This window comes from Enoplosus armatus, chromosome 21 (assembly GCF_043641665.1).
Source record: "Enoplosus armatus isolate fEnoArm2 chromosome 21, fEnoArm2.hap1, whole genome shotgun sequence".
Classification (NCBI taxonomy): Eukaryota; Metazoa; Chordata; class Actinopteri; order Centrarchiformes; family Enoplosidae; genus Enoplosus; species Enoplosus armatus.
The window spans coordinates 15,178,304-15,204,269 of NC_092200.1; the positions used below are offsets into that span (position 1 = coordinate 15,178,304).

The following is a 25,966-nucleotide window of genomic DNA, read 5'->3' on the forward strand; positions in this document are numbered from 1 at the left end:
TATTGGATAAATTTTACTTTACATTATCTCACCTTGTATGGGTATAATGTTTGTATAATGATGAAATCAGTGTTGAAATAAAAAAAAGACTTACAGCTGAGGGGAGTGGGTGTGTTATGGTTGGGGATAAGGTCAGAGTGGGTATCTTTGAGGGAGTTGTCAGCCTGCAGATGGACCCTGTGCTGCACTTTGTGTGTTGTTGAGTTAGGAAGGAAGGGGGCACCTTTGCAAGTTGTATTTACAAGCCACAAAGCTGCTCAGTATGCCTTTAACCCTCCCATCGCCCATATTAGTAGTTTCTTTTAAGGCATAACAAGGTTTGACCCACAGTTAAACAGTAGCTCACAAGCCATATAAGCCTTACACTTCCATAGATTCTGAAAATAAAAAAAACAATAGTAGAATGAGGAGTTTAATGCCATTTGAATTCTGTACAGTGTATTTATTACAATAATTTTGTGCTTAACAAGGTGCTAATCAATAAAAATTAATGGGAAACAACACAGTGTCATATCAAAGCTGATACTTTTATAATGCACAACTACACATTGCCAGTTCTCTACAGCAAAGATTATATATACAGGAAGTAACACTGAAACAAAAACAGCTTCAGTCATTGGAAGTGAATATTCTGCCTATCACAGTATATCGACTACAAAGCATCAGCACCTATGTCTTCTAGATGGCAACAAGGAACAAAAAGTGTGTCTTTCTGACTTCTTTTAAAAACAGAAATTATTCCTTTTCATGTATCACAAACTAGTCAGGAGAATGTACTGTATAGAACAAAGGGAAAATATAAGAAGCTCTATCTTTTTACAGTTGAATGAGAAAAATCAACCACCTGTCCTATATTGTAATAATTATTTCATTTTATGAATTCAGTTCTTACTGGCAACCATGTGTTTTTATTGTCACTTCAACAAAGATACTTAAAAGTATATGGCAGCTTTGGATTCACTGCAATAAATGGCAAACTGGTTTGCGTCCAGATTTATTTCAGTGTATTATTAGACAAATTAACTTGTGCACTAGTAGATCATTTAGCTGCTATTACAGAATGTAACCTCTTTTGGAAGGAGTATGTAAAGAGAAAACTACTGCACTTGCAGTAGTTTTTTTTAACAGTGTTACTGAGCATTGCTGAGGTTTTACAGAAAAAAAATAAGTTGAGTGCATTAAGGTTTTTCTCATGAGAAAAAGACAATACAGACAGATAAAGTGGCTGCCACCAAAACAACAGCAAACAGCAATAAGAGCACAAAGATTTGACTGCGCTGGCATAGAGGCTGATGTCCAGGCTGCTCTTCATCAACAGAGAGCAGTGCCAGTGAGGCGCTGTCGGTGCTGCTGAGCGGGTCTGCATACTGAGGCCCATGGGGTTCCACCATCCAGCGCAACACGTTGACTTTCATCTCCATGTCGTCGATCATGTGATCAATTTGGCCAATCTCCTGCTCCATGCTGCTGCGCTCCTGGCTCTCCAGACCAGCAGGGAGGGTCGGGCTCTGAGCTTGGTTCAGGTCTGGCACACTGAGTGCCCGAGCTGCTACCTCGCTGCCTCCTCCTGCATCACCAAAATTAAACGTGCTAGTTTAGACTGTAAAAATACTTACTGACTTAACTGGCTCTCTCTTGTGGTGCTGTTGGACTGTATTGCTGTATACTGACAGGTGTTTCTGTTATTTTGTTCACCCCATTTATAGCAATGAGGGTAGGGTAAATAACAGAAACACCTCTATTTATAATGCAGTTCAGTTCAACAGCACCACAAACCACAGCCTCCAAGCTGACCATACAACTACAACTAAACACCATAACCTTCATGACGGTAGGATTTATTACAAGACTGTTGTATTAGACTGAATTTGTTTTAGCTAGCTGTACCTCATAAACTGGCCACTGAGTGTGTATGTCCCCATATTTTGACAAAATCTGATCTGTAGTAGTAGTCGCTAGCTGCCTGCTCAAAAACCACCCACTAAGTCCATGACATCATGGTTTCATTTGCATAATGATCATTTGCATGTCAGACTGTTTACACATTCATATGGACCAAATATATATTTAAAAAGGTTTATATCAGCTGCTTACAAAATATTTTGTATCTTCTGTTATTGATATTCAGCCATCCTGACCATTAACCACTGAAGACTGCAAGCGTCCCCTGATCATCCAACAGGCTGATAGGTTTAATAGAAAATGGCCTGATAGGTTGCTGAATAACAGCCAGCATCTGACGGCCCTACTCAGATGAGTGGCAGTAGAAATGCACACACAGAGAAGTGGTGGTGGGCTCCCCCTAAGGCTAATCAGTGTAATTCTTAAAATGCAAGAGAGCACACAGAAAGGCAGCGTCTCCACGATGCACATCCTCCCCAGTAGCGTCTGAGTGTCTGTTCAGTTGTAATCATTTGAAGTCACATTTGAAAAAGTCACATTCAGTCCTCCTGAAATTAAGTAGCTCCATCTAGTTCCTCTTAACTTAAATTGTTGTTTAAGGGAATACTTGGCGTGGGGGGAAATCACTACAACATTTTAACATGAGTGTCCTTTTTACGACTTTTTATCATTTCACTGTATCAAGAATAGACTTCACAGTCCTATTCATACCTAAATAATCTCTTGTAGAAGTAGTGGAATTATTTTGCAGATCACAACATTCATATCTGTTGTATTGTCTCAAAAGTTTCCATATTGGATGCCCAGCTTAAATCTTGTTTTACATTATTTACCTGATGTGCTTTCATTGGCTAATCCACCTGCTGAAACACAATTTACACAATAGATTGTGTTTAAGAGGTTATAATTTACCTTGTATGCCAGTTTGCACCAGGGTGTCAGTGTTGGCCAGAGAGAAGATGTCACCCATGTTGAAAACCTTGCACATGTCAACATGGAGGAGCTCTAGGCTGGAGGAGAAGGCCACCCAGAGGAGCTCCATCTCCTTGCGCTGCTCCTCAGGCAGGCTCTTGTCTCGGAGATGCAAGGTCAGATGATGACAAATTGCCACAGCCAACTTCTGGGCCTTTTCTCGAGTTTGTCGCAACTCATCCCGCAGCTGCAAGCTGTCTGTGCACCCACCGACGCATGAGGCCAAGTGCCGGTAACACGCCACCACCTGTGTGAGGGAAAAGAAACAACAAAGATTGCATTGTGCTAATTAATATGCAAGATGCTGACCAAGACACCTGTGTAGTGTATTGGAGTGAACATGTGTTTCAGTGTCCTTGCTGGACACCTCAGAGAAATGATTACTTGTAGGAGCAGAATAACAGAGGCCTGTTGGTAGCTTGGGGCTGCTATACTTCAACATCATCATCAGCATCATCTCTGACCTGAATATCCACAGGGTTTGGAAGCAAGAATCTGCAATTGTTTTCTGCAACTCAAACAGCAATGTCCAATTTGTTTGGTGTCAGTATACATGCCCCTGCAGTGCACATCACCTGATCAAGCATGCAGTAGACCACTAATCACTTCTTAATAATAGGTAACACTGTAAGTTTGAAATATGGCTTTAAGCCAATGTTAACAAGACAAGTCAGATAAAATTAGTGCTTCATGGAAGAAATAAATACTTGTTTTAGGATTGGTAAGAAACGATGACGAATGACGAATATCTGGATATCACCTAAAGCTGCTTGTGTAAATGTGTAAAATTGGACAATTCCAGTTTTATGATCTTAATCACATTGTAACACTGTGTTTTATTAATAGGCATTAGCTTAGCCCGGGAGGATTAGCACATGTGGTTTCAATGAAAAATATTAGAAATAATCTCATTATCATTGATCTATTTCTAGATAAGCCAAAACAACCTTGCGCTCTCAAGAGTGCAAGCGGCCCATTCTCAAGGCGCGTAACAATGAGAACTACAAGTATGCTATGTTATTTATTTTGATTTGTGTTCTGTATGTATTAATTGGTATTTATAGTTTTCCATGCAGTATTTGTACAAGACTTGAACCTTTGATATTATTCATAAGGTTAATTGTTTCGCTCATGTGACACTGCTGCTATGATGCTCAAATGTCTCTGAGGAATTAATAAAATTCATTTTTAATAATAGTGATAATGTATGACATGGCAAAACCTGATCATTCTTACAGTTAATTTGCAGCAAAATGCAGTGCAAGTCTGTATAAGTGCAACCTGCCAAGAAATATATCAACAGCATATCAAACTAATCAAATCAAATATGAAGCAAAGTGTGATTTTAGACCAAATACTTTTTTCTTACTGTGCAAACAATTATTCCATCCATGTAAATTACAACAAAATACATGCCAATAACTGAGAAGAAATGCCAGGCACAGCCATGGCTTTATCTAACATAGATACGAGTTGCAAAGAAGCAGTGGACCAAGAAATTATTTTCTGTGAGAGCCGAGTGCTGTTTTAGCCTCAGGGGAAAGAAGATGCTTAGATGTCTTGTGTATGTTTACTCTGTGAAATATTAAAATTAGATGGTATGATTTCTGATACAAAACATATTTAACTTTTTATAACCATATTTTCCCACTCTTTTGCAGTATTGAACTTCCTTTCTTAAACAACTCTATAAGTCACAAATATTTGTGTATAAATACAGTAAAAACAACCTCATGGGTGTTTTTCTGACATCACATTTTCAGAAATATATTAGATGGCAACTACTGTGATAAATGTAACAATACAGCTGAACACAGCATTCTTTATGTCCTAAACAGTCATAGCATCGATAACTGTTCAAACTTACAGCAGCTTACCTTTATCAACGAATCCACCAGAGCCTTTCCATCAGCCAAAGCCTTGTCTGTGCCGACTGTGCAATCATCGCCCACTTTGTTATTTACAAGTGGCATGAGGACGACTTGTCCAGAGTCTCAGACTCTGCCACAGCAGGCGAGATTTTGGCCCACCGGCCCTTCACTTCTCTGGCTGCCCCGGCTCCTCTTCCTCCCCTGGAAGATGCTTCATTCAATGGCTGATGGTTGAGACAGACTCAGTCCCAAAGCCGCATGATGCATTGCAAGATTCCACTCCAGTGACTAAACTGTACCAAACATGCTTTGGAGGTTGAAAGAGAAATGTCCCGCAAAGAGCCAGAAGTGGGGAAAGTCGAAGTGATGAGGAAAAAAGTGTAATAAACTGATGTAACTCTAAGCAAGGTGCTAATCCTGTGATTGACCCCTTTGGACTGACGCAGGCTAAGACGAACAGCTAATCTCATTAACTATCACTGAGACCAGAGAGATAGAAGAGCAGCTGGCTGTCTCCACCACAATGGCCCTTTCACTAACTGAGAGGAGGCTGCGCTCTGTTACCTCAAGCACACCACACTGGATACACCTCATTCACTCCACTGTAAAGGTCACTATGCTACATAGCAAATATTTTATTAGCATGTTGGAAATATTATTCTCATACTGCATTGATTAAGACTTAAGGGGTTGTTCTGATAGAGTGTAAAATTAGACTAATATGCAAAATAAATAGTGAATAATGAAGCCATGGTTTGTACATGGTTTCTTTGTCCTGTCAGGGTCTTTTGTGGTTTTTACTTTCCCTCAGGGTCTAGATAATGGAGGGCCTCATTTGACCAGGTTGATACAAGGTTCAGCGAATTCCCTGGCGTGACATTTCTATAGCAGCAAGGAGAACAGAAAAGAAAAGAAACCATATATGCGTGTGCTGTGGTCATGAACATCATACCAATGATGTTTAGAATAAAATTTTCAAAAAAATTGAGGAAGGCAATGATTAAAGATAAATGACTTCATGCCTAGAAGTTTGAGCAATTAAAATTTTATTAAAAACACATCAAAAACATCACACTCCACCTGAATAAAATAAATAGAAATAAACTCTTCACCACCCTAAAACCGTGCATGGTAAGTTTGTAAAAAAAAAACCCAAAAGGAATCTCTCTCTCCTTTTGTCCAGACGCTGGGCTTTTCAGTGGTGAGCAGTCCTAACCGTTTTCCTGAGCATTCGGCTTGTGGTACCCTTCCGTGGAGAAGTCACCGCCTCCCTGATGTTGGCGAGCAGGCCTCGCTTGGTTTTGGGCTGCACAGGGGACTTCTGGGAGAGCTTGGCAAGTTCGGCCTTTAGTGAGGCAATCTCCCTGTCCTTTTCAATGTCCTGTCGTAGGATGTCCTCCATAGATTTTTTCTTGATGGGAAAAAAAAAAGAACATTCAAACTACATACAACAATAATTTCCATTCAGGTGAAGTAATCATGTTAGCCTGACATGCCTGGATCCAACAGTTAAAATTTAATTATTCTTAAAGCCATTATAAGTATGATTTGAAATTTGAATGTTTTTCATCATTTATGTGCTACCTCCAAGCCTTGAATCACCTGATCATCAGCCTTCCTCTGCAGAGCCTCCAGATCAGCCGATTTCTCCAGGAAGCCATCTCTGATCTTCTGAAGTGTTTCACTAAGCTCCATCAGCCTTTTCTCTAGGGACAAAATCAACTGAACCAAACATTAAATGTAAAACTGAGCAAGTGATTACACAATCAGACCAAGCCTACGTTTAAGTGAGATACATAATCTAAATGTTGTCCTTGTTACCTGTTGTTTATCCTCACACATTCTCTCTATGGCACATTTTTCTTTGTAAAGCTGTTTGCATCGTTCATCTGCTGTGGGGATAAAATGAAAAGTAAATAAGCTAAAAACAACAAGTGTTAGGGAATGTACTTCTTTTGAACCACTCAGATTTAAAACAAAGTTGTCTCTATTCAACCCAGAGGAAGATGCTGAGCCTATGAATGGACAGTGTGCCAACCTGCTGCTTTGAATGGTTGAGTATGGCACGACTGGTCCACTGTTGGAACTGCACGCACTCTTCCTTCAATACTGGGCGTCAAGGTCTCCAACTCTGACACTTTACGTTTGAGGGCCTACACAGTCGGTATGAGGCACATTTGAAGTTTTAATTTAAAAACTTTAACCCAAAAATCTGGCAAGGATTCTGGCATAACATGGGACAAAAACATTACTAAAAAGCCAATTTGACTATTTGTCAAACTAATTTAACATGTGAATAAAGTTATGGGGGATTTGAGCAGTGTATGGTTGCATTACATTTGTAATCAGGGGTAGAGGTTAAGGTCTTAACACGACCCATTAGATTTTTCTCACCTGATTAAATGACATACCTCCACTTTCTCCTGTTCAGCAATGAACTCATCAAGAGGTACGTAGTCATCTTCCAGATTGTTCATAGCACTCTGGTAGGCATGCTCTTTGATAACATCCTTGTACATCTCAAAAGTGTTCTCCAGCTTTTCTTGGTAGCTTTCCTTCAGTTCTTCTATCTGCCGACTAAACATTTAAAGTAAACCTTATTCGTTCATTTTGTCTCCAACAAGGTTTACTTGATTGTTGCTGAAATGATGGCCGACTATGATTGCATGAAAGGTTTATGCATTCCATACCAATTTGCCGAACAAACTGAAATCACAAAAATGAAAACTGTAGGCATACAATACTAGAGATCTGCACCACTGGCCTTCTCTTGCAAGTAAATAAAAATAACGTGCCTGCGGAGTTCCTCACTCTCCATGAGTTGCTGTAACATGGCATCTCCCATCTCCTTGCGAATCTCCATTTCCTGAACCAGGTTTCTTCTTCGCTCAGCCAGGAGTTTTGTTCGCAGGTTCTCAATCATATTCACAGCCTCCTAGGAAACATTAAAGGTAAAAGACAACTCTCAGGAGATAACTCTGATCCACAGTGTGTATCTTGTAATGAGTGAAGGTTAAATAAATCTCAACTCCTGTCTTTGACAAGTAAAAAAAAAAAAAAAGAAACACACCCCCTATTATGTATGAATAATACTAAAGGCTGTAGCCTATTTAGGCACAGCGGTGCTTTGAGCTAAATGCTAATGTCAACATGTTCACAATGACGCTATGATGATGCTAACATTCTGATGACTCAGTTATCATGTTCACCATCTCAGTCTAGTGTGTTAACTTGCTAATGATTGCTATTAGCACTAAACGCAAAGTAAAACTGATGAGGATGGGAATGTGAGTTTTGCAGGCATCATCAGGATGTGATGATGGCGCTAGTTGTAAAGCTAAAGGATCCGAGTCTACCAAATGGCAATCCATCCCATAGTGAGAGATATTTTACTCAAAACCACAAATGTCAACCTCATTACAGGAAAGGTCAGGGAATCACCAAAGTAATTAGGGTTCATCCTCTGGGCACCAGGAACATCTGCAAAAAATGTCAACTATTCTATCCAATAGTTGTTGAGACATTTCACAAAAAAGCCAAAAATATGAACCTCATAGAAACAAGGGATCCTTAAAGTCAGGAGAATTCATCCTCTGGGGACCATGAATGTCTGTACAAAAGTTTAGTTAAATATTTCAGTCTGGACCAAAGTGGTAGATCGACCTTGTCACCCCTAAAACCATGCTGTTGGGGTATGACCTCTTCTTTTGACAAGTAAATGGTACAGATTCTGATACTTCAAATACAACTGGAGCATGTCTAACATACTGAGTCTCTGATACGTTTATGAAACAATGTTTGAATGTGACATTGAGTAGTTTTTACATTCTGCGGCAGCAAAGACATGTCCGCCTCATCTTCCTCATCAAGCAGCTCCTCCTCAGACAGGTAGCTTTCCAGGGCCTGGCTGTCAATCACCCCGTTCCTGACCAGAGGCTTGCCATCACGGCCGACCAAACAAGGAGCCAGAGATTCCAGAGGCTTGTCTGGGATCACCTGCACCACCTACAGACCGCACAGGTAAGATTAGCCACAGCTCACCAAGATTCTTTTTGATCCAGCTCATTAGAGCTCTTCCTCTCACGCCATTATGTACCAAGACTAACCTGTTTGGCGACAGCAGAGAATTTCATAACATGGAGAGTCTCGTCATAGGTGGATGCACACTGGTTAATGTTAACAATCATTGATGCTCTTCCTCTGCCGCAGAAAACTGCCTGGAAGAGCTTGGTGAGCTTACTCTCTCTGAAAGGAATGTAACTGCTCTTCATTCTGATGAACAACACAGAAGAAAAAGGAGGACTTTAACAATGCAGAAACATCTTAAAATCATTGCTGCCTTGCTTCACATAAATGTTCACACCAACTAGGAGCTATAACGTGCACTGCTTTTGAATTAAAAATCCCCTCCCCATGTGTGAGCCACGTCATTAACAGTTCAAAGCATTGGCATCTTGTGTCAAACATATACTTGCAGCTGGTGACAAAATAACGTCTTGACACATTTATAACCAACTGTACCGGTCAGTCTGATTGTTGCGAAGGGCAGTGATGCACTTCCCCAGAATGAGGAGGGAGTTGTTTATGTTCCCTGCCTCCTTCAGCCTCTCTCCGAACGTCTTGGTTTTGTTGCATCTTTCTGAGCCAGCCAAGTCACAAAGAGAAAACCTGAGAAACACAAATTAATTCATAACAGTTATATTCTGTATTATAACTAATTAATGTAAGCCCCTTGAGTTGCATATCGTGCAAGAAAAAACACTATATAAAGTATATTTATTATTATCATTACGAGTTATTATGTTCCATATTGGTACCATTTAGACACCCTTGCAACGTCCCGCATTCTTTTTATTTTCCGTATTTCTCCTTGAAACTTGCTTACCACCACATTACATACATTAGTATATTTTAAGTGCGTAGAATATATATGCAAATACTTTATACCTGCAAGCATTTAGCAGTGACGCACAAATGTACATGTGGACATTTAAAAAAGGAGTTGTACATGTACTACCTTAATGCACAAACATTAAAAGACTTTTGATTATGACAATTTCAGGCTCATGTTTTCACTGCCAAGATACTTACTCCGAGGTCCTTTCAACTGTGCTGCCATCAATCTTCAGTAACTTCATGGTAAATATGCTGTGGCTGTAAGGAAAGTCAGTATAAGTTTTGAAAACATAAAAATGACACAAAAGTAAAGATATGATGAAATGAATAGTTTGCCTTCTGCTAGACGAATGGTTCATCTTTGTGGCTGCGGCACTTCTGTTTTTGTTTCCAAACTGTAGCAGTTTACTGGCTTCGCCCAGGGTCTGGATGTTAATCCACCTGAGATCTGAAAAAAATGAAAACACACACATTGTTCTGTGATTCAACTTCAAGCCTTGAGCAACATAAAGACTATTGCTGGTTTGTTTCTAGCAACTTAAGAAACCTTGATAAAGACACGGTCACACCTTTAACATATGCATTTCCAGCACCATCGTCACAAACTCGGAGAGCGGCACGTTTCTTGTTCTTGGAGCACAGGGAAGGTTGAAGCAGATCATATACACACTCATTGTAGATTTCAAAGAATGCCACCCATAAGGCAAACTGGCTGCTGCCTTCTTGTGTTGGGTTGCTGGCCAACACTAAAAGAGTAAAATATAGAGAGAACAGCAAAGAGTGAAACAGAAACATCTGAGGAATCCTGCTGGTTAGTCTTGTGATATTTTTATCACTTGCCCGAGAGAGTTCACACTGTGACAACTTCAAGCAGTTTTCAAAATGCAAGACAAAACGTGTATAATTTAGTGAGGGCTACCGGTTTGATTGTAGGGCAAAGAAGAGGATGAGAGAGCAGTGGAGGAACAGGACAAGGACTCCAGACCACCACTGGCTCTGAGAGGATCACAGTCCTAGATGGGAGCAAAGAAATATATGTGTTAAGGCATTCCCTGCAGAGTATTATGGTTACAGGGTTTCATTCCAGCAATTTAAAATTCTAAGCAATATTTTTTTGGCAATGCCTGAGGAAACGTCTCAAGTTTGTTATATATTTCTCTAACTTCTTTGACTGTAGCAAAAATGGCAGCTTTAGCACTTCTCTCCTGCTTGACTTGGTCAGGATCCAGATATTGTGCATCATTCCTGAGGTAGGGTTTCAGGTCCATCCCCTCATACTGATGGCCTCCAATGTAGTGAAAGGTGGCGTCCAGCACTCGAGGGAGTATCCCCGGATCTTTTGGAGTTCCTAAAACATTTCACAACATACTTAGAAGTTCCACTAAGTTGTTCTGCCAGTCTGACAGTGATTAACCCCCATTAAATGTTGTCTCCATCTTTACCTTGGATTGTGTAGGTTTTTCCAGCATTGGTTACACCATAGCTGAATATCAGTGCATTCTTTCCATCCAAGAAATCAGACATTTGGCTTTTGACAGTGTCCTCAAATAGCTGAGACTGTGTCATCTCTGGTCTGAAAATCTAAAAGCCAACAGAAAGATAGTTGGTTGGAAATGAACATGTATGTGCCTGTCTAACATAGCACAAAGCTCATCCAGAATGTTTGGGGAATAAATGTGCTCGAGGACCCCTAACAGCTAGGTAAACAATTCCAAATGTTGCAGACCTGTGAGAAGGAGAATTTGTGGAGGGACCTGCCGATGCCCTTCTCACTGCTCTTCATGGTGGCAGAACCCTTTGGTGCATTCAGTGTCACCATTTGGCTGTTTTCAATCACTACACAATCCTGAGAGAAACACAATGAAAATGGCATGACAGTCTGATGAAAAGCAACAGTCGAACCGTGAACAGTGGAGATAAGTGAAGTGTCTACACTTAAGGACTGTATGAAAATTATTGGGGGTTCATTTGTACATCTACAGCAGCTCTCACTTTCACTTTATCCTGCACTAGACTTTAATCATAACAAAAAGCAGAAAAGTAAAGATTTAAGTAAGATATGTAATATTTCAACTTCATTACAGGTCAACATGCTCTGTGCAGCATTGTGGATTGGTGTTCCTTTTTGGGTTGACAAGTCGCTGGACACATTCATTGTCATGGCTATTAGCTACAGTATTGAGCAGTAGATGGACTGGACGACACCTTTCATATCCGGCACTGTGCTGTACCTGATCCTCGTTGTCAGAGAGTTCCTCTTTAGAGAAGGGCCTGACTCTGAGGTAAACTCTCATGGTCTGCTGCTCAGCACCACCTGCCATTTCAGTCTACAAACAAAGAAGACAATCAGACGAGGAACTAAACCTGTGTGGAGAGGAGTTTTAGGCTTTATTCAAGTCCTTTTGAACAGCTAATGGCAGGGCTAAAGAAATCTGAACAGGTATCCTTGGTCAACATTACTACAATTCATGATACAATGAATCTAGCTTGGGAGTACACAACGCAAAAGAATCTGAACTATATTACAGTTTGATGAAAACAAAAAGGGAAAAAAAACATTACCTGCAGGGATGAAGTGGTGACAGTAGGACCATTACAAGTCAAGTCCATGTCAATAGGCTGCATTTGGTCGCCTTCTTCATCGGTCAAATCAATAAGTGTACTCATTTTGGGGCAAGACAGTGCCGAAATTATTAATTAATTGCTAATTCACTTTATGCACCAAACAAAGTTATCAATTCTCTGCACAAATGAAGATTTAACCGCCCCTGAATCTTTGGAAGACAACTGACTGAAGAAATTTTGGCTTGAGAAATGACTTATTTCACCAACATGTAGGTCTGCTGATGTTCTTCCACTGAAAGTCAAGCGGACCTTGTAATCCATTTTAATTGAAAGCAGGTGTGAAGTCAAACAAATCAGGAATGACCAACCAGCTAAGAGAACTCCAGCTTTAATCATATCTGAGGATCAATCTCTGAATGTCAAAGTTATAAGGGGTGAAAGATTCTGTATCAACCAAAGACTGTTTTCTGCCAAAAAAGAAAGTGAATTTTAAGGCAGGAGAACTTTTTGAATACCCATGTAGCACCAAGACTTGTTTTCCACCACTCACTTAATGCTACGTCAATATCCAAACAAAATGCAGATAGCCACCACCCCCCCAATCATTTTCACATGAGAATAGCTAAGCAGGGTCGGAGGATCCCTTGTTTCTAGCTAAACCAGCTCCAAAACTGAGGGTGTCACACAATTCTTAGACTGTTGCCCAAACAAGATAGATTTTGGGGCAAAGATTCACATAGAAAGGCTGCTTAATGTCTACTACAAATTACTTTCAAGAGCATACATTATAAATTATAAAAGTCATACAGATGAAAGTAGTATTAGGTGGTGACAGGTGTCAAACATTGTCACAAAGAGTCTGGACTCCTGCAAGTATCTCGTCCCACTGGTTTGAATCTGACATTTTGTATAGGGGGGCGATAAAGCCGGACTATTTCTACGCAGAAATAACATTCTTCTTCTTGGAAATGAAGAGTTTAATTCATACGCAATAAAACACACCCTTGTCTAATTCCACATACTGAGGCGTTTAGCTGCTACAGACTTATCGAAAAATGCTTATGGGAGGATAGCTAATTCAATTTAGCTAATCTTAGTCATCTTTAGCTTGGTATGGCTGTGTAACAGACATTCCTGAATCAGTTTCCTGACTTTATCTACTTGTGCTGCAGTTACATTATGTTTTGGCCTTCATTATTATTGTGCAATGATCACTTGTGACCACAGTAGTCTCTGAAGTTACTTTCAGTATCTTTAAATCCACATTTTACTTTCCTTATACAAGTCTGACCATGCTGATGGAATGGATATTGTAGTTTACCCCATTAGCATCATAAACTGGACAGTCAGTAAATGAGAAATACAATGTTTTACTATTTGAGGTCAATCTTGTATGTACTTCTATCACTAGTCATTTAGCCACTTCATTAGAATCTAAGTGGAGTATATCTGCTGTAAATGATACTTATGCCCCAAACACTGCCCTTTAGGAGCACTTAAGCTTGTTACATTGTAAAAATGTTTTTTTTATGCTTCACACAGTAAGAGCCCAGACAATAACACCATGTCACAATTTCCATATTCAATTCTTTATTGAATCATTTGCATCGTTTACGCATCTGCGATGGTAACTTCAACTTCAACACCTGGTTCGATGCTGATGGAGGTGATCTGCTTGACAATTTCAGATGGGCTGTGCAGATCAATCAGGCGCTTATGGATCCTCATCTGGAAGCGATCCCAGGTTTTGGATCCCTCACCGCAGGGAGTTTTTCTGGTGGTGATGCGCAGAGTCTGGAGGAGGCAGAGAAACCAGATTTTAGCTCGACTGAACAAATAAAAAATAAAATCCTGAACACCCAATCTAAATTGGTGGTAGCACCATATTCGCACTGCATTTGAGCAAGTTCTGTATGGTCACATTACATTGCCAGTATACAAATAAGCGCTCAGTCTCCCATTCACTTCTATAGATGCCCAAATTCAAGCGTGCATTTCCATGCACTGGACTTCTGTTAAATCAAAATTGCTGATTGACGTATAACTTTTGTCCAAATTTTCCCTCTATGCTCTGATGAAGGTCTGACAATCCTTTGAAAATAAACTGGGGGTTTGCAAAGGAGACAAGGGAGCAGGTGCTTTGACTTTTCTTTCACCACATATTTAGCTTCTGGAATTGTGGTACACTAGCATATACCCTGTTAGCTATATTGACAATCTGTTTCCATGTGTAAATGGCAACAAAGAAAGAATGGGAGAGCAGACAAACCGACTTAATGTACATTACAACAGCAAATTAAGTCTTGCATCAATGCAGTAAACATAAATTGTTAGTCTAGCCCATTTACTTGTACATACCTTGGTTGGCATGCGGACAGGTCCCTTCACCTTCAGGTTCTTTTCCTTAGCCCCACGGATCAAGTCTGCGCAGACTGAGGATTATAAAAATGACAACTTCAAAAACACAAGCAACCAGCATCACATCATGACATTTTTGAAAGCCATGGCTCAGAATAGCGTATACAGTCGTCAGGGTTCATCAGATGGAATTTGTATCCTCATTGCTCAGGTCTATAGTCCATTCTCAACATTAACTATTTGGGCTTACTTACCCTTCTCCAGAGATTTGACGTTGCGGCTGGTGAGGGTGATGCGGATGCGATGAATGGCGACCTCAGTCTCAACAGGTGCCTTACCAGTGTCCTTGAAAGCCTGCATGTGTGGAAGCAAGAATGATCAAAATACTGGAACTGTCACTGCAGTCACAGGATTTTAAGTAACGTGTGACTGAAACACATCGATGTACTCAGTTAATGGCTTCTGTATTTCCACATGTATTACACATCAACAGCACTGTCTTGGCTTAACGTTACATCAGTGTATAATTTACTGTTGAAAGAAATCTGAATGGTCACTTAAAATATTGGTTTAATGACAAAGGCGATTTACCTCGAACACCTAAACGCAGCACCAGCTAGCTAGCACGTGGCGCTGCCTGTACTGAAATTAACTGACGTTTTTCTTAACCAGAAAGAAAATGCTTTAGTGTAAGTAACGCTGTTTAGGTTTAATTTGATAGATTCCCAAGTCAATGGCTCCACTTAAATTGTCAAAGTAGCCATGAAAAAGGGCGTATGTGCCAGCTAACGTCAGCTAATGCTGGTCAACTGTCTATTGTCACGATGCTCCTTATAAATATGGCAAGTTAGGTTAACATTACTATCTGAACTCAACATGACTTCTTGTGAGAAATTGAAGGGCTTTTAATCTTTCATTGATCGTAAACATTTAGTTTTTGCCTTCAATATCGCAATAAGTCACTTTTTGGGGGGGAAACATCACGGCAACAAGACGCTACGTTACATTACATTTACAACTTAAATTTCAAGCATATGGTCCTGGTGTACTTTAAGTCTCGGGTTTCATGTACTGGTCTATAACTTATTCCATCTTAAAGAGTCCCGTTTTTAAGTGATTTGTGGCGGGACGTCTGCTTCAAGCGACATACGTTAAGCTGTCGGCGCTAGCCAATACACAGCGTAGAATTTCGATGTGCAAGCTGTGTAATTACGAAGTAATTAGAAAGTCAGCTTCGAACTAAATACCGACAGTTATATTCAAACATTACATACCATTTTGATTATTCCTGACCGACTTATTCGGAAGAAATTCAAGCGAACAGCGGTGAGCCAGGAACAGGAGCCACCAACGTGGTTAGCTCTTCAGAAAAAGGGACTAGAAGAGGCCCGTTTCCTGAATATATACTGTTCATCCGGGTTTCTGATACTTCTTCTTTAGTGTTTTAGACTAACCCATAATCAACAGCGACATCTAGCGGCTGCGTTTCTCTGTTGGATTTAAATCAGCGTTGTATGTTCCAACTGTGACCACTGGAAGGCAGTACGCACTAAACTCTTCAGAACTGTCAAGTCAAGTGTCAAGTGAGATACATTATAAACGTAAACATCCGTTGAAAACATTCAAAATAACATGTAAGAAAAGTAATAATGATAAGGAATTAATATCTGTGTTTCTACTGACCACTGAAGAAAGTCACACAAAGTTGTTTTCACAACAACTAGCAGGAATTGAACAGTACTTATAATTTCAATGTGTTCTTTTATTTGGTTGCTAGGTTTTGTTTTTGAAATAATTGACAGAGCAATTTAGTATGCAATTGTATCAATCTTGTCCCAGATTAGACTGGTGTTCAGACCAGAAAAGTATTATTAATACAACTATTACCAATACTGATGTTACTGTTGATATTCACAGTACTGGTAATACTGATTTGCTCTCCCCTCATCCCATAAATCCTACTATTTGAAGAAATCCATTGCATGGGCATAAATAATTTGGCTTTTCTTTTGAAGATGAAAGCGGAAGTCCTGTGTTGTTTTGTAGACGAAGTGATGCTGGTCAGATTCCGAAACAAGTAACGGAACCGGGGCAGTGCCGACCGGTTGCCAGAAAGTTGTTTTGTCGAAAGCCGTTTAGATAACTAAAGTGTCATATTTGTAAAAGATGGTTCCCTGGATGTAGTGTTTGAGAAGAAGAGTAGACCTTGACTTGGAGACTAAACTTTATTTCACTGTGCGTCATGATTTCCAAACACAGGCCGCCGCCAAGTGACAGAGGAAAAGTTGTAGACCGTTATCGTCGCTGAAACTGTTGAACCTAACTTGAGTTGAATGGAGACGGAGTTACACTTTAAGTGAGGAGATGAATTTCGGTGTCCCTGCTAATTCGCTGCTGCTTTTCCGTGCGTGCGACGAGGGGGACTATGAAACCGCCCGAGGGATCCTGGAGCCCGGAGCCCCGAAAGAGTCCGGGCGGCAGAGCAGGCTGCGGTCAGAAGCAGGGTCGGAGTGCAACATCGCGGACATGTTGTCTCTGGTACCGGTTGACTGTACTGACGAGGAGGGGAACACCGCCTTGCAGTTTGCGTCGGCCAGCGGTCACGAGAACTTGGTCCGGTTTTTGCTACGAAAGGGGGCCTCGGTGGACAGCCGCAACAACTACGGCTGGACCCCGCTGATGCAGGCTGCTAGGTGGGGCTGCGGGCTGGAGCTTATTGCACTATGCTCTAATGTATGAGAATGACACGCCAAACTGCTTTAAAAAATCTGGCTATTTTATTTGTCACTCCATGATGATGAATTATTTCACATTTAAACATTTGTTAAGCAATTGCCAGATTCTTGCATGGAGTTTGGTTGAGCACTGTATTAACGTTCTGTTCATTTTTAAAAATGAAAACATATTTCTCAGCTTCATGGTTTCAGCAAAGGGTATATTAATGTTGATTTAATCAAAATATGGTAACCGTCAGTGTCATGAAACTTTGACAAATAACCTTTGAGAAATCATTACTCTGGAGTTCAACTTGAATGTTTTTATACCTTTGTCTTGGTGTCTGATGTCAAACTGGTATGCAGTTTTCATGTGTTTGTCCTAATCTTGAGCATAATTAAGATTTTCATCATAGTGCTTAATGTACACAAGTGCTTAAGTAGGGTATGCCATACAGTAAAGAACCTGTGATTGAGATGAAAGAGGGGTAGAGCTTGTGATGACAATCACTGGCAGTCTCAACCCTCTGAGATTCAGCCTAGAGATGAGTACCCTGATGCATTTGGTACACGTTTGATGAACTGAATTAAACTGGGGAAAAATAAGTACTGAAGTCCCATTCTCTATTCTCCACCCAGGTTTGGTCACCTGACTGTTGCCCACATCCTGCTGGAGAACGGGGCAGAGATTAATGGGCGAAACAGGCTAGGTGCGAGTGTCCTGACTATGGCGGCCCGTGGGGGACACACTCATGTAGTCAAGCTACTCCTGGAGAGCGGGGCCTATGTTGATGACTATGATCATCTGGCTGTTGCTGCGGACGCAGTCTCAAATGGAAACAACAACAACAGCTGCAGGTTTGCAATGTTCAGACAGGCTTTAAGTCTTCTCCTAGACTAAAACAAAACTCAGTTTAAATATCTTTTAAATAACAAATTCAGTCTGCCACTGTTCTTAATCCCTGCCCCTCTTTTTCCACAGCACGACTGGTTTTGGAGGTGAAGGCTGTCCAGGAGGAGGAGGCGGCAGAGAATTCATGGACATCATAGCCCTGATGGTGGCATCTCAGCACGGCCATGAGGCCGCAGTGCGCCTGCTGCTAGAGTGGGGCTCTGATGTCAACTTTTCCCAGAAGACCACTGGCTGGGGACCACTGATGGTGGCCACCCTCAGTGGGAAGGTGGGTCAATGGATGCATGGATGGTTGATAGATAAACAAGATGGATGGATAATACATTTTGGGTGTTGTGTGTGTCAGTTGGGTAGGACATTTTATATCTTGTGCCACTTAAAATGTATTTACGTCTTGATTGAGTCTTTGTTTTGAGTTACTGGAACAGCTGACAAATACAGTGTGTGTTTTTGAAGGTGGCTGTGGCTCAGCAGCTGGTGGAGCGTGGAGCTGACCCAGACCGAGTCAATGTTCTGTCCAAGACGGCTTTTGAACTAGCCATGCAGCTCAAACAGAGAGACATTAAGGCCTATCTGGACTCCATCACCACTGTCCGACCCCAAACAGGTAGGGCCTCCCAATGTTTACATGTATGTAAAATGTAAGTGTAATAATTTAGAATGTAAGAAAAAAGGGCAAGAAATGGTTTGAACATCACTGCACTATAAACATCATAGAGTTGCATTATTATACTACATGTTATACTGTAATGAAAGAGAAGAACATCACATCATCAAATCAAGAGTAAAATGATGTATATAAGATAAGATATAGCTTAACAAATAAATATTTAATTTTGTTTTGTTTTGGTGTTGAATTCTAGCTGTATGTGAGTTTTATTTTGGCAAAGAACATGGTTTTTATGTTTTTTTACAGTTTAACAGGGAGTGTTGATCTGTCTCTTCCTTGCTGGCAGAAATGACAACCAATATCTGCCTCTGTGTGTGTTGTCACAACTAGAATCCAACTGTCTTGCACTGCAATTAACACTTACCTGAGAGTGAAACCAGAGGCAGGTCTCAGCCTCTTTGATGTTTAATAGCTCTCTTCACCAGTAGTTCAGGTTTTAGCACCGTCTTTTTGCACGGCCCCATGCAATGTTCCCCCTCACTTTTATAGTTTCAGGTTGATTTTCTTACTTAAGTCTCCCTGAATGTCTTCGTGCTGTTCTGCCACCATAGTCCAGATGCGTTTAGATCTTGATGAAAAGTGTTGATACACTCATCTGAGTCTTCTTCAGGAGCTTAAGGAGCAGCAGCAAGTTAGTTTTTTTGCCTCAAGTTTCATATAGATCTATTTACTACCATTATTATGGAAAAGACAATAACATTATCAAACTATTAACATAAATACAGTTCATGCGTGAGTGATTAGGCAGTGATGTGCCATATAGCCATTGACTGGGCAGAAATATAGGTAAAACTGAATTTTTCTTCTTTCTTTTCTCTGTGTTCAAATACACTTTTATTTGTGTTAGTGGTGAACTCTGCAGTGGTTAGTATTTATTTACTTAACCCCAGCACACTGGCAGATGATGCTGAGCTATGTGGAAACTGGGCAAGTAGGACTGTTGTTTCAGGGTATATCAAAACTCTCTTCTGTTCTCAATGTTGCTCTTTTCTTCACAGACGATGAGAGAAGACGACCAGATGTGTTCAGTGCCCTCAAGTTGGGTGAGTTAAATGGAATACTTATAGATGTAGCAAAAAACAAAAACAAAACACTATCAAGTCCATATGTCTGCATATTTATGTATCCATATATGTGTGTTTGTATGTTGACTCAGGAAATTCCCAGCTTGTCAAAGAGATCTTGGAGGAGGATCCCACTCAGGTGAATTCATCCAATCAGGAGGGAGCATCACCTCTCATGATGGCAGCGGTGAGCGGTCAGTTGGAAGTGGTGCAGTTGATGGTGGAGAAGAATGCCGACATAGACAAACAAGATGGTGTCCATGGGTGGACCGCTTTAATGCAGGCCACCTATCATGGGTAAGAAGGAGCTGCCGGTTTTATCATAGTAGAATTGTGGCTTCAGTGAGTCTTTATTTCAGGCCTCAAATCCATTTGACAGGATATGAAGTCATGTGATAATGTAATGTTGCACATACACTATGTATGCTGACATCATGAATCCTTTGTTTTCTCTCCTGCCTTTTTCCAGTAATAAAGACATTGTCAAGTACCTGTTGAGTCAAGGGGCTGATGTCAACCTCCGAGCTAAGAATGGATACACAGCCTTTGATTTGGTGATGTTGCTGAATGACCCAGGTAGCCCCACTATCATCGCTTTGTTTTACAGCCCTTTAGGGAAAAAGTGCTCAACAATCCTTTCACCCGATGAATCCATATTTATTTTCTCTGCTTTGCTCTATTTTGGATTTTCTCAGACACTGAGTTGGTGCGTCTGTTAGCATCAGTGTGTATGCAAGTAGACAAGGACAAGTCGAAACACCGTGGCAGAGCTTTAATGACTCGCTCCAAAAGCCGACAGTCCCTCAACAATGTCCCTGTGCCACCTGACGACAAGGGAGGCCTTAAGGTAAAGTCCTGTTACTTTAATATTGTGTTAAACAGTAAATTACTTCATGCTGTAGGTATGAATAAAAATCCACACCATGTAGTACTGATCAGTTATTTCTGCATTATTTAACTAAAATGTCATTTAAATATCACATTTTATCCATGATGTAATAATAATGGCTGGATGATATAAAAAGTTTAAGGGAAAAAGATCTCCATAACTCTACCCCATAACGCTTACATGTTTGACTCCACCCCCTTCCAGTCCTGGTGGAGTCGGATGTCCAATCGGTTCCGACGGCTTAAGCTGACTCACACCCTGAGGCACGGCCTTTCATCCAACCGCCTGGCTCCATTTCCAGATGATGCTGAAACGTCACTGGATGCCACAATGAAGGCGAACGGGAAGTCTGCTGCCGTGACTAACGGGGCGCTGCCACCAACTCCTGCCCTGGGAGGGAATGACATCAGCACTGCCTGGGCAGTGAAGAGCAAAGACACCGGTGAGATACAGTGATAATGTTAATCCATCCTCATTTTTAGAGCATAATTACTGCAGTCTGTAACACATCAGAAGTTTAGCTTGACGGGTAAATGTTGGATAAAGCCTTTTGTGTGTTCAGACACTGGTGGGAGTGGGATTTACTTTGTATGTGTACACGTTGATCCTTGAATTTGGAAAGTGTCATACAGAAGTTGTATGTTGTAAGATGTGATGGAGGGAATGTGTAAATGAGACATATGTTCCTTTTTCAGGTCTTTGCAGGGCATCCTCAGAAAAAGAGGACTTTCTTATAACTACAATGGTAGGAGTGTTTGATTTGATTTTTCAATAAATTTCTTCGAGCTTGGACAGTGTTGTGACCTTACAGGATGTTAGAAAGTTAGCATGCTTGGCTGAAACAACCTGTTGCAAAGTGATTCTTCTTTTGTCTTGGGATTTTACGTTTATGTAATTTATATATAACATAAACTGTATAAAGAAGGTTTATGGGCATTATTAGTAATATTGTTGTAATTATACCACATTTTCTGTCCCCTCTAGCTCAGAAGTGGTGCGCCCTTGACCCGGCTGCCCAATGACAAGCTAAAAGCGGTGATCCCTCCCTTCCTGCCTCCATCCAACTTTGAACCGTGGAACTCGGACCGCTCGCGTCTCTTCAGGGAGGGAAAGAGCGAAGCCCCCCGCCTGCCCATGCCACCCCAGAGGAAGCTGAACAGCAGTGGAAACTCAGATATTGTGAGTGTTTATTGGTGAGAGGGAGATTCAGGGGTGCTGTTGGTAAAACCCGTTTGTATGTTGTATGTCATTGCTATCTTCTCCTTGTCTCTCCTTTTTCATGTCAGACGTCTATCAGTCGCGTGGTTAGCAGGTCCATTAAGTTTCCCAGCATCCCCAAGGGGCCCTCCTCCTCTTCTCCTTCAAACTCTGGTCACTACCACTCCCCCCACTCCTCAGGAGGCTCTAATGGAGTGGCAGGGATCAACCGGGACTCTCACAACCGCTCAGGTTTACACAAACGCAGACAAATACGAACAAGCCCTGGCGCAATGGGAACATTAGCAGCCTGATGACATACTCTTACCTCTTTGTTCCACTAGGGGGCAGTGCAGACAGTGTTCTCTCCCAGATAGCAGCCCAAAGGAAGCGAGCAGCAGGCCTGATAGATGTCAAGGCCCCAGCTCCAGAGAAACAGCACAGCCAGACTCAAAGCCAGCCTTCGCTGCCACCCTCAGCACCCGGCCTGCCACTGCCTGACATTAGCCTTCCTGACATCCACTCCCATCCCAGCCTGGTCTCTTCCGACATCCCCTCAAGAAGGGTCTGTGTTTTGTTCCCTATCTGTTATTATTTTGGTAACTGTGTAGAACAGCCAAAGTTAAGTTAGTGCCTTCTATCATGTCAGTGAACTGGTGCTACTGTCTGCTCTTATTCCTCTGCAGAAGATAGAGTTGAAGAAGAGACCTCAGTCAGGGAATTCCTCCACCTCCAAGAGCACGTCGCCTACCCTGACTCCATCTCCTTCCCCAACGCCCAAGCCTCCCACTGGGCCGGGAGACTCTCTGTCCTCAGCCTCTTCCCATCCTCGCTCCAAGAGCAGTGGTGGCTCCAGCAGTGGAACCATAACTGATGAAGGTGATGCCATGTTGAATTCAGTATAAACTGAAATCATTCAATCTGTATGCCACCATTTTATTGCCATGACACAAACATTAATTACACATTGATTCAGCAAATAGACCAATTCTGTAAATATTTGAGAGAAAGCATTGCCTTCATAGATTTGCACAGTTGCTGAGGGATTATTGGAAATACAAATTCTGCTGTAATTCTTGATAACATCTTGATGATTTCAAGTGTTGCTCATTTATAACTTTGCAGCACTTTGTAGTGCCATATCACTAATTAGCCATTGAGATTTGGGCTCATTTGCCCCAGTGTAAAATATATTCTTACTCTCCATTTATCTTTTAATGCATCTTTGTGTTAATTTGTTCTCTGATGATTAAAATCACTGCGTAAAGCCACATGTATATCCATTCATATCTGTAATCTGTATCCATTGTCAAAAGACAAAATATTGAGATATTGTCCAGCTCTACTTTACACACAGCCTGAAGTGAACCGTGGTCTTATATGTGCACCCTGGGCCTCATAAAATAACTTAATTATTACTATTCAAAATAAAATAATCAACACACATGGAATCACACAAACTAAACCTATTTGTAAACACTGGCCGTGAGTACCAAGTTTTTTTCCTTCGCTCATACTATATGTTGTTTTTGTCTTTTTCAGATGAGCTGTCGAGTATATTGAAGAAACTGTCCCTCGAGAAATACCAGCCCATATTTGAGGAACAGGAGGTATTCTATCTTTTATGTCAAAGGCGAATTCCAAAACCTTTTCCTTCAAATATAAAATCTGTTTCTCCTTTTGTTTCAATATGTTTTGAGTGCATGCGCTGTGCAGTTCTCTACTTATATTAAAGTGCACGTTTCATACAGTGTTTTCGTCCGTGTTTCTCATTTCTCTTCTAGGTGGACATGGAGGCGTTCCTGACTCTAACAGATGGAGACCTGAAGGAGTTGGGCATTAAAACAGATGGACCCAGACAGCAGATCTTGGCTGCCATATCAGAGCTCAATGCTGGAAAGGTACATTTGATTGAATACATATTATGCAGCTCCTCGGAAACTTTGCTTCCAGTGGTGTGTTTCCAGAGATCTCTAGGCTTAAGTTCTATTTTTTTTCCACTTCCAGTTTTCCACCGTATAACCCAACATTATGTTGTAATAATAATAACAGTGAGCCAGCAGAGATATGTAGTATGTATGTATATGTATTACTTTGAACAAGGATGGAAACTGATAAAAGGAACAACTTACAGTGGATACCAAAGGGACATGATATGTGAAAGAATTGCGTCAGCTTTGCCTGGAAATGTTAACTGGTTTATAATGACTGTTGTTGGCTGCCATCAGGGCAGAGAAAGGCAGATCCTTCAAGAGACCATCCATAACTTCCAGTCTTCCTTTGGTAGCAGCGCCAGTAACCCAAGACAACCAGGTGAACCACGCTGTGAGTGTCAAAGGTTCAAACTGAGCTGTAAAATCTGGTGGAGAAATGGGAGCACCAGTACACGCAAAGACAACATCATGACCTGTTTCTCTCTCTCTCGCTCTCTCTCTCTCTCCACCTTTCTTCATCAGCACCAACGGGTTGGATGAGACACCAGGTGCGTACCTGCAACAAAAGGTAACCTGATGGCCACCAGGAAGTACACCAAAAGAACTTAAAATAAGAGTCAAATGCTGGTGACCTCTAGTCAAGGCATGAATAATGTGGAACGTCTTCTGGACCCAGTGTCCCAGACCAGTAGCGGGTGTTAATGCAAGAGGACTCTGCAGTAAAACGACCAACCAACCCCAATAAACTGTCTTTATAGGAGCCACCTGAACCAAACTGCCTTAAAGTATTCCTCTACGGATCCTAAACCTGGGGAGGTGTGACAGGGCTGGTTGGGTCAAAGAGCCCTGCTGCTTTTTGAGAAAGCACTCGATGTGTGGCAAAAGATATTTGTTGCCATGGTGATACAGTTGCCACGTCTACTGCTAATGCAGCACAAGGGTTACACAGAGAGGTTAGAGAGCAGAGAGTTCTGAGAGACCAGAAGATCAGAAGATCAAATCCGCAGCAGAGGGAGAGTTGAATGTGAGCCAAGAGACAGATTTTTATTTTATCTGAACAAATGTGAGCGATAGCGCATGTGTATTGTAAAAGTGGCAAGTTAAAAAGGAGAGAAGAAGAGAGAGATTATGAGCATAACAATAAAATAACATAAAACAGTTAATACTGCGATTGAGACTTTAAAGCAGTTGTAATAACAAAAAAGGTGCACTGATGAGGAAAGCAAATGGACAGAGAAAGGGACATTAGCCATTTTTTTAGTCTTCCAGACTCTTGGACTGCTTTTACTAGTGTTATGTCTTTGGTTTATGGGCCACTATTTAAACAGATGATTTTTAATCAAGACTGTGCTGTCATGAATAAATAAACATTATGATGATGCAATAACTACATGTTTTTTACTGTTTAAGATCTTATTGAACTTGAGATGAGAAGATGTTGGAAAAAACAGTTTGGGAGCATTTTATGAGCAATATAAATTTAGTTTGAAAGAGGTGCATTAGTTTCCACTGAGCCTGTTTGCATCTGGCTCCACCATTAAACAGTTAGTCAGCATGCAGACAGATGGAGCCCTATTTCATTACTAAATATCAGGTACTCATAATCCATGTGTTAAATCCAAAGGATGGGCTGTGGCAGTGTTCAGGTACCACATCCGGTTTAGCCATGTACTGTGTCGGGGGAACATGAAACATACTGCACGCTTTCAAAAGGGAATCTAGATGATGAATTGGATCGCTAAATGCTGAAATAAAGTCTGTGTCCAAAATGAAATGAATTCACGTCCAGCTTTGCTTGTGTAAAACATATATGCAAAACCAAATCAAATCTGATGTGAAGCCATCTTCCTTCCACAAGATGGCAGCCTTCTAATGATGCAATAAATAATCAAAGTACTACTGTCCAGCTGTAATGTACTCTACCCTTTTCTCTGATGATTGAGGTCTTTTCTTCAGCTATAGTAGTCACATTAAAGTGAGACTGTTTCACTTTTTAGTGAGGAAATATTATGTTATTCTCT

At 41.0% G+C, this 25,966-nt stretch overlaps 4 protein-coding genes and 1 non-coding gene across 5 annotated transcripts; 1 reads left to right on the plus strand and 4 right to left on the minus strand.

Moving 5' to 3' along the window:
• Positions 1 to 1,190: 1,190 nt before the first annotated feature.
• Positions 1,191 to 4,847, minus strand: rgs9bp (regulator of G protein signaling 9 binding protein). The gene is made up of 3 exons (XM_070928500.1): positions 4,752 to 4,847; positions 2,815 to 3,121; positions 1,191 to 1,567 (listed from the first exon to the last, which is right to left on the minus strand). The coding sequence occupies exons 1-3, from the start codon at positions 4,845 to 4,847 to the stop codon at positions 1,191 to 1,193; spliced, it is 780 nt and encodes a 259-aa protein (XP_070784601.1).
• Positions 4,848 to 5,940: 1,093 nt separating this feature from the next.
• Positions 5,941 to 12,308, minus strand: LOC139304528 (kinesin-like protein KIF20A). The gene is made up of 18 exons (XM_070928464.1): positions 12,204 to 12,308; positions 11,873 to 11,968; positions 11,368 to 11,487; positions 11,084 to 11,222; positions 10,805 to 10,989; positions 10,561 to 10,654; positions 10,211 to 10,387; positions 9,978 to 10,089; positions 9,837 to 9,899; positions 9,267 to 9,413; positions 8,852 to 9,017; positions 8,571 to 8,750; positions 7,541 to 7,680; positions 7,157 to 7,322; positions 6,784 to 6,898; positions 6,567 to 6,637; positions 6,348 to 6,467; positions 5,941 to 6,156 (listed from the first exon to the last, which is right to left on the minus strand). The coding sequence occupies exons 1-18, from the start codon at positions 12,306 to 12,308 to the stop codon at positions 5,941 to 5,943; spliced, it is 2,412 nt and encodes an 803-aa protein (XP_070784565.1).
• A 1,471-nt stretch (positions 12,309 to 13,779) lies between these two features.
• Positions 13,780 to 15,970, minus strand: rps20 (ribosomal protein S20). Its single transcript, XM_070928022.1, has 4 exons — positions 15,839 to 15,970; positions 14,819 to 14,918; positions 14,565 to 14,638; positions 13,780 to 14,000 (listed from the first exon to the last, which is right to left on the minus strand). Exons 1-4 carry the CDS (start codon positions 15,839 to 15,841, stop codon positions 13,818 to 13,820), a joined length of 360 nt encoding a protein of 119 aa, XP_070784123.1. The 5' UTR covers positions 15,842 to 15,970; the 3' UTR covers positions 13,780 to 13,817.
• Positions 14,708 to 14,774, minus strand: LOC139304676 (small nucleolar RNA U54). Its single transcript, XR_011599148.1, has one exon. It is a non-coding gene; the product is annotated as a small nucleolar RNA U54 (small nucleolar RNA).
• Positions 15,971 to 16,928: 958 nt separating the features above from the next.
• On the plus strand, positions 16,929 to 25,719 carry LOC139304283 (ankyrin repeat and SAM domain-containing protein 6-like). Its single transcript, XM_070928198.1, has 18 exons — positions 16,929 to 17,257; positions 17,918 to 18,136; positions 18,261 to 18,459; positions 18,648 to 18,798; positions 19,860 to 19,904; positions 20,018 to 20,222; positions 20,395 to 20,501; positions 20,621 to 20,772; positions 21,019 to 21,256; positions 21,510 to 21,559; positions 21,799 to 21,993; positions 22,101 to 22,263; positions 22,356 to 22,576; positions 22,698 to 22,890; positions 23,554 to 23,621; positions 23,796 to 23,912; positions 24,240 to 24,336; positions 24,468 to 25,719. The coding sequence occupies exons 1-18, from the start codon at positions 16,929 to 16,931 to the stop codon at positions 24,515 to 24,517; spliced, it is 2,799 nt and encodes a 932-aa protein (XP_070784299.1). The 3' UTR covers positions 24,518 to 25,719.
• Positions 25,720 to 25,966: the final 247 nt, after the last annotated feature.

Excerpts from the sequence above, each read along its gene's own strand:
- rgs9bp (XM_070928500.1), bottom strand. The coding sequence starts at position 4,847 with ATGCCACTTGTAAATAACAAAGTGGGCGATGATTGCACAGTCGGCACA. Across the intron at positions 3,122-4,751 it reads TGGTGGATTCGTTGATAAAG|GTGGTGGCGTGTTACCGGCA; the intron begins GTAAGCTGCTGT and ends TCCCTCACACAG. Across the intron at positions 1,568-2,814 it reads GGTGCAAACTGGCATACAAG|GAGGAGGCAGCGAGGTAGCA; the intron begins GTAAATTATAAC and ends TTGGTGATGCAG.
- rps20 (XM_070928022.1), bottom strand. Across the intron at positions 14,639-14,818 it reads CGTCAAATCTCTGGAGAAGG|TCTGCGCAGACTTGATCCGT; the intron begins GTAAGTAAGCCC and ends TATAATCCTCAG. Across the intron at positions 14,001-14,564 it reads CTGTCCGCATGCCAACCAAG|ACTCTGCGCATCACCACCAG; the intron begins GTATGTACAAGT and ends TGCCTCCTCCAG.
- LOC139304283 (XM_070928198.1), top strand. The coding sequence starts at position 16,929 with ATGAATTTCGGTGTCCCTGCTAATTCGCTGCTGCTTTTCCGTGCGTGC. Across the intron at positions 18,137-18,260 it reads AACAACAACAACAGCTGCAG|CACGACTGGTTTTGGAGGTG; the intron begins GTTTGCAATGTT and ends CTTTTTCCACAG. Across the intron at positions 20,773-21,018 it reads ACGACAAGGGAGGCCTTAAG|TCCTGGTGGAGTCGGATGTC; the intron begins GTAAAGTCCTGT and ends ACCCCCTTCCAG.
- LOC139304528 (XM_070928464.1), bottom strand. The coding sequence starts at position 12,308 with ATGAGTACACTTATTGATTTGACCGATGAAGAAGGCGACCAAATGCAG. Across the intron at positions 8,751-8,851 it reads TCTCTGCTGTCGCCAAACAG|GTGGTGCAGGTGATCCCAGA; the intron begins GTTAGTCTTGGT and ends TGCGGTCTGTAG. Across the intron at positions 6,899-7,156 it reads CTGAACAGGAGAAAGTGGAG|GCCCTCAAACGTAAAGTGTC; the intron begins GTATGTCATTTA and ends CCGACTGTGTAG.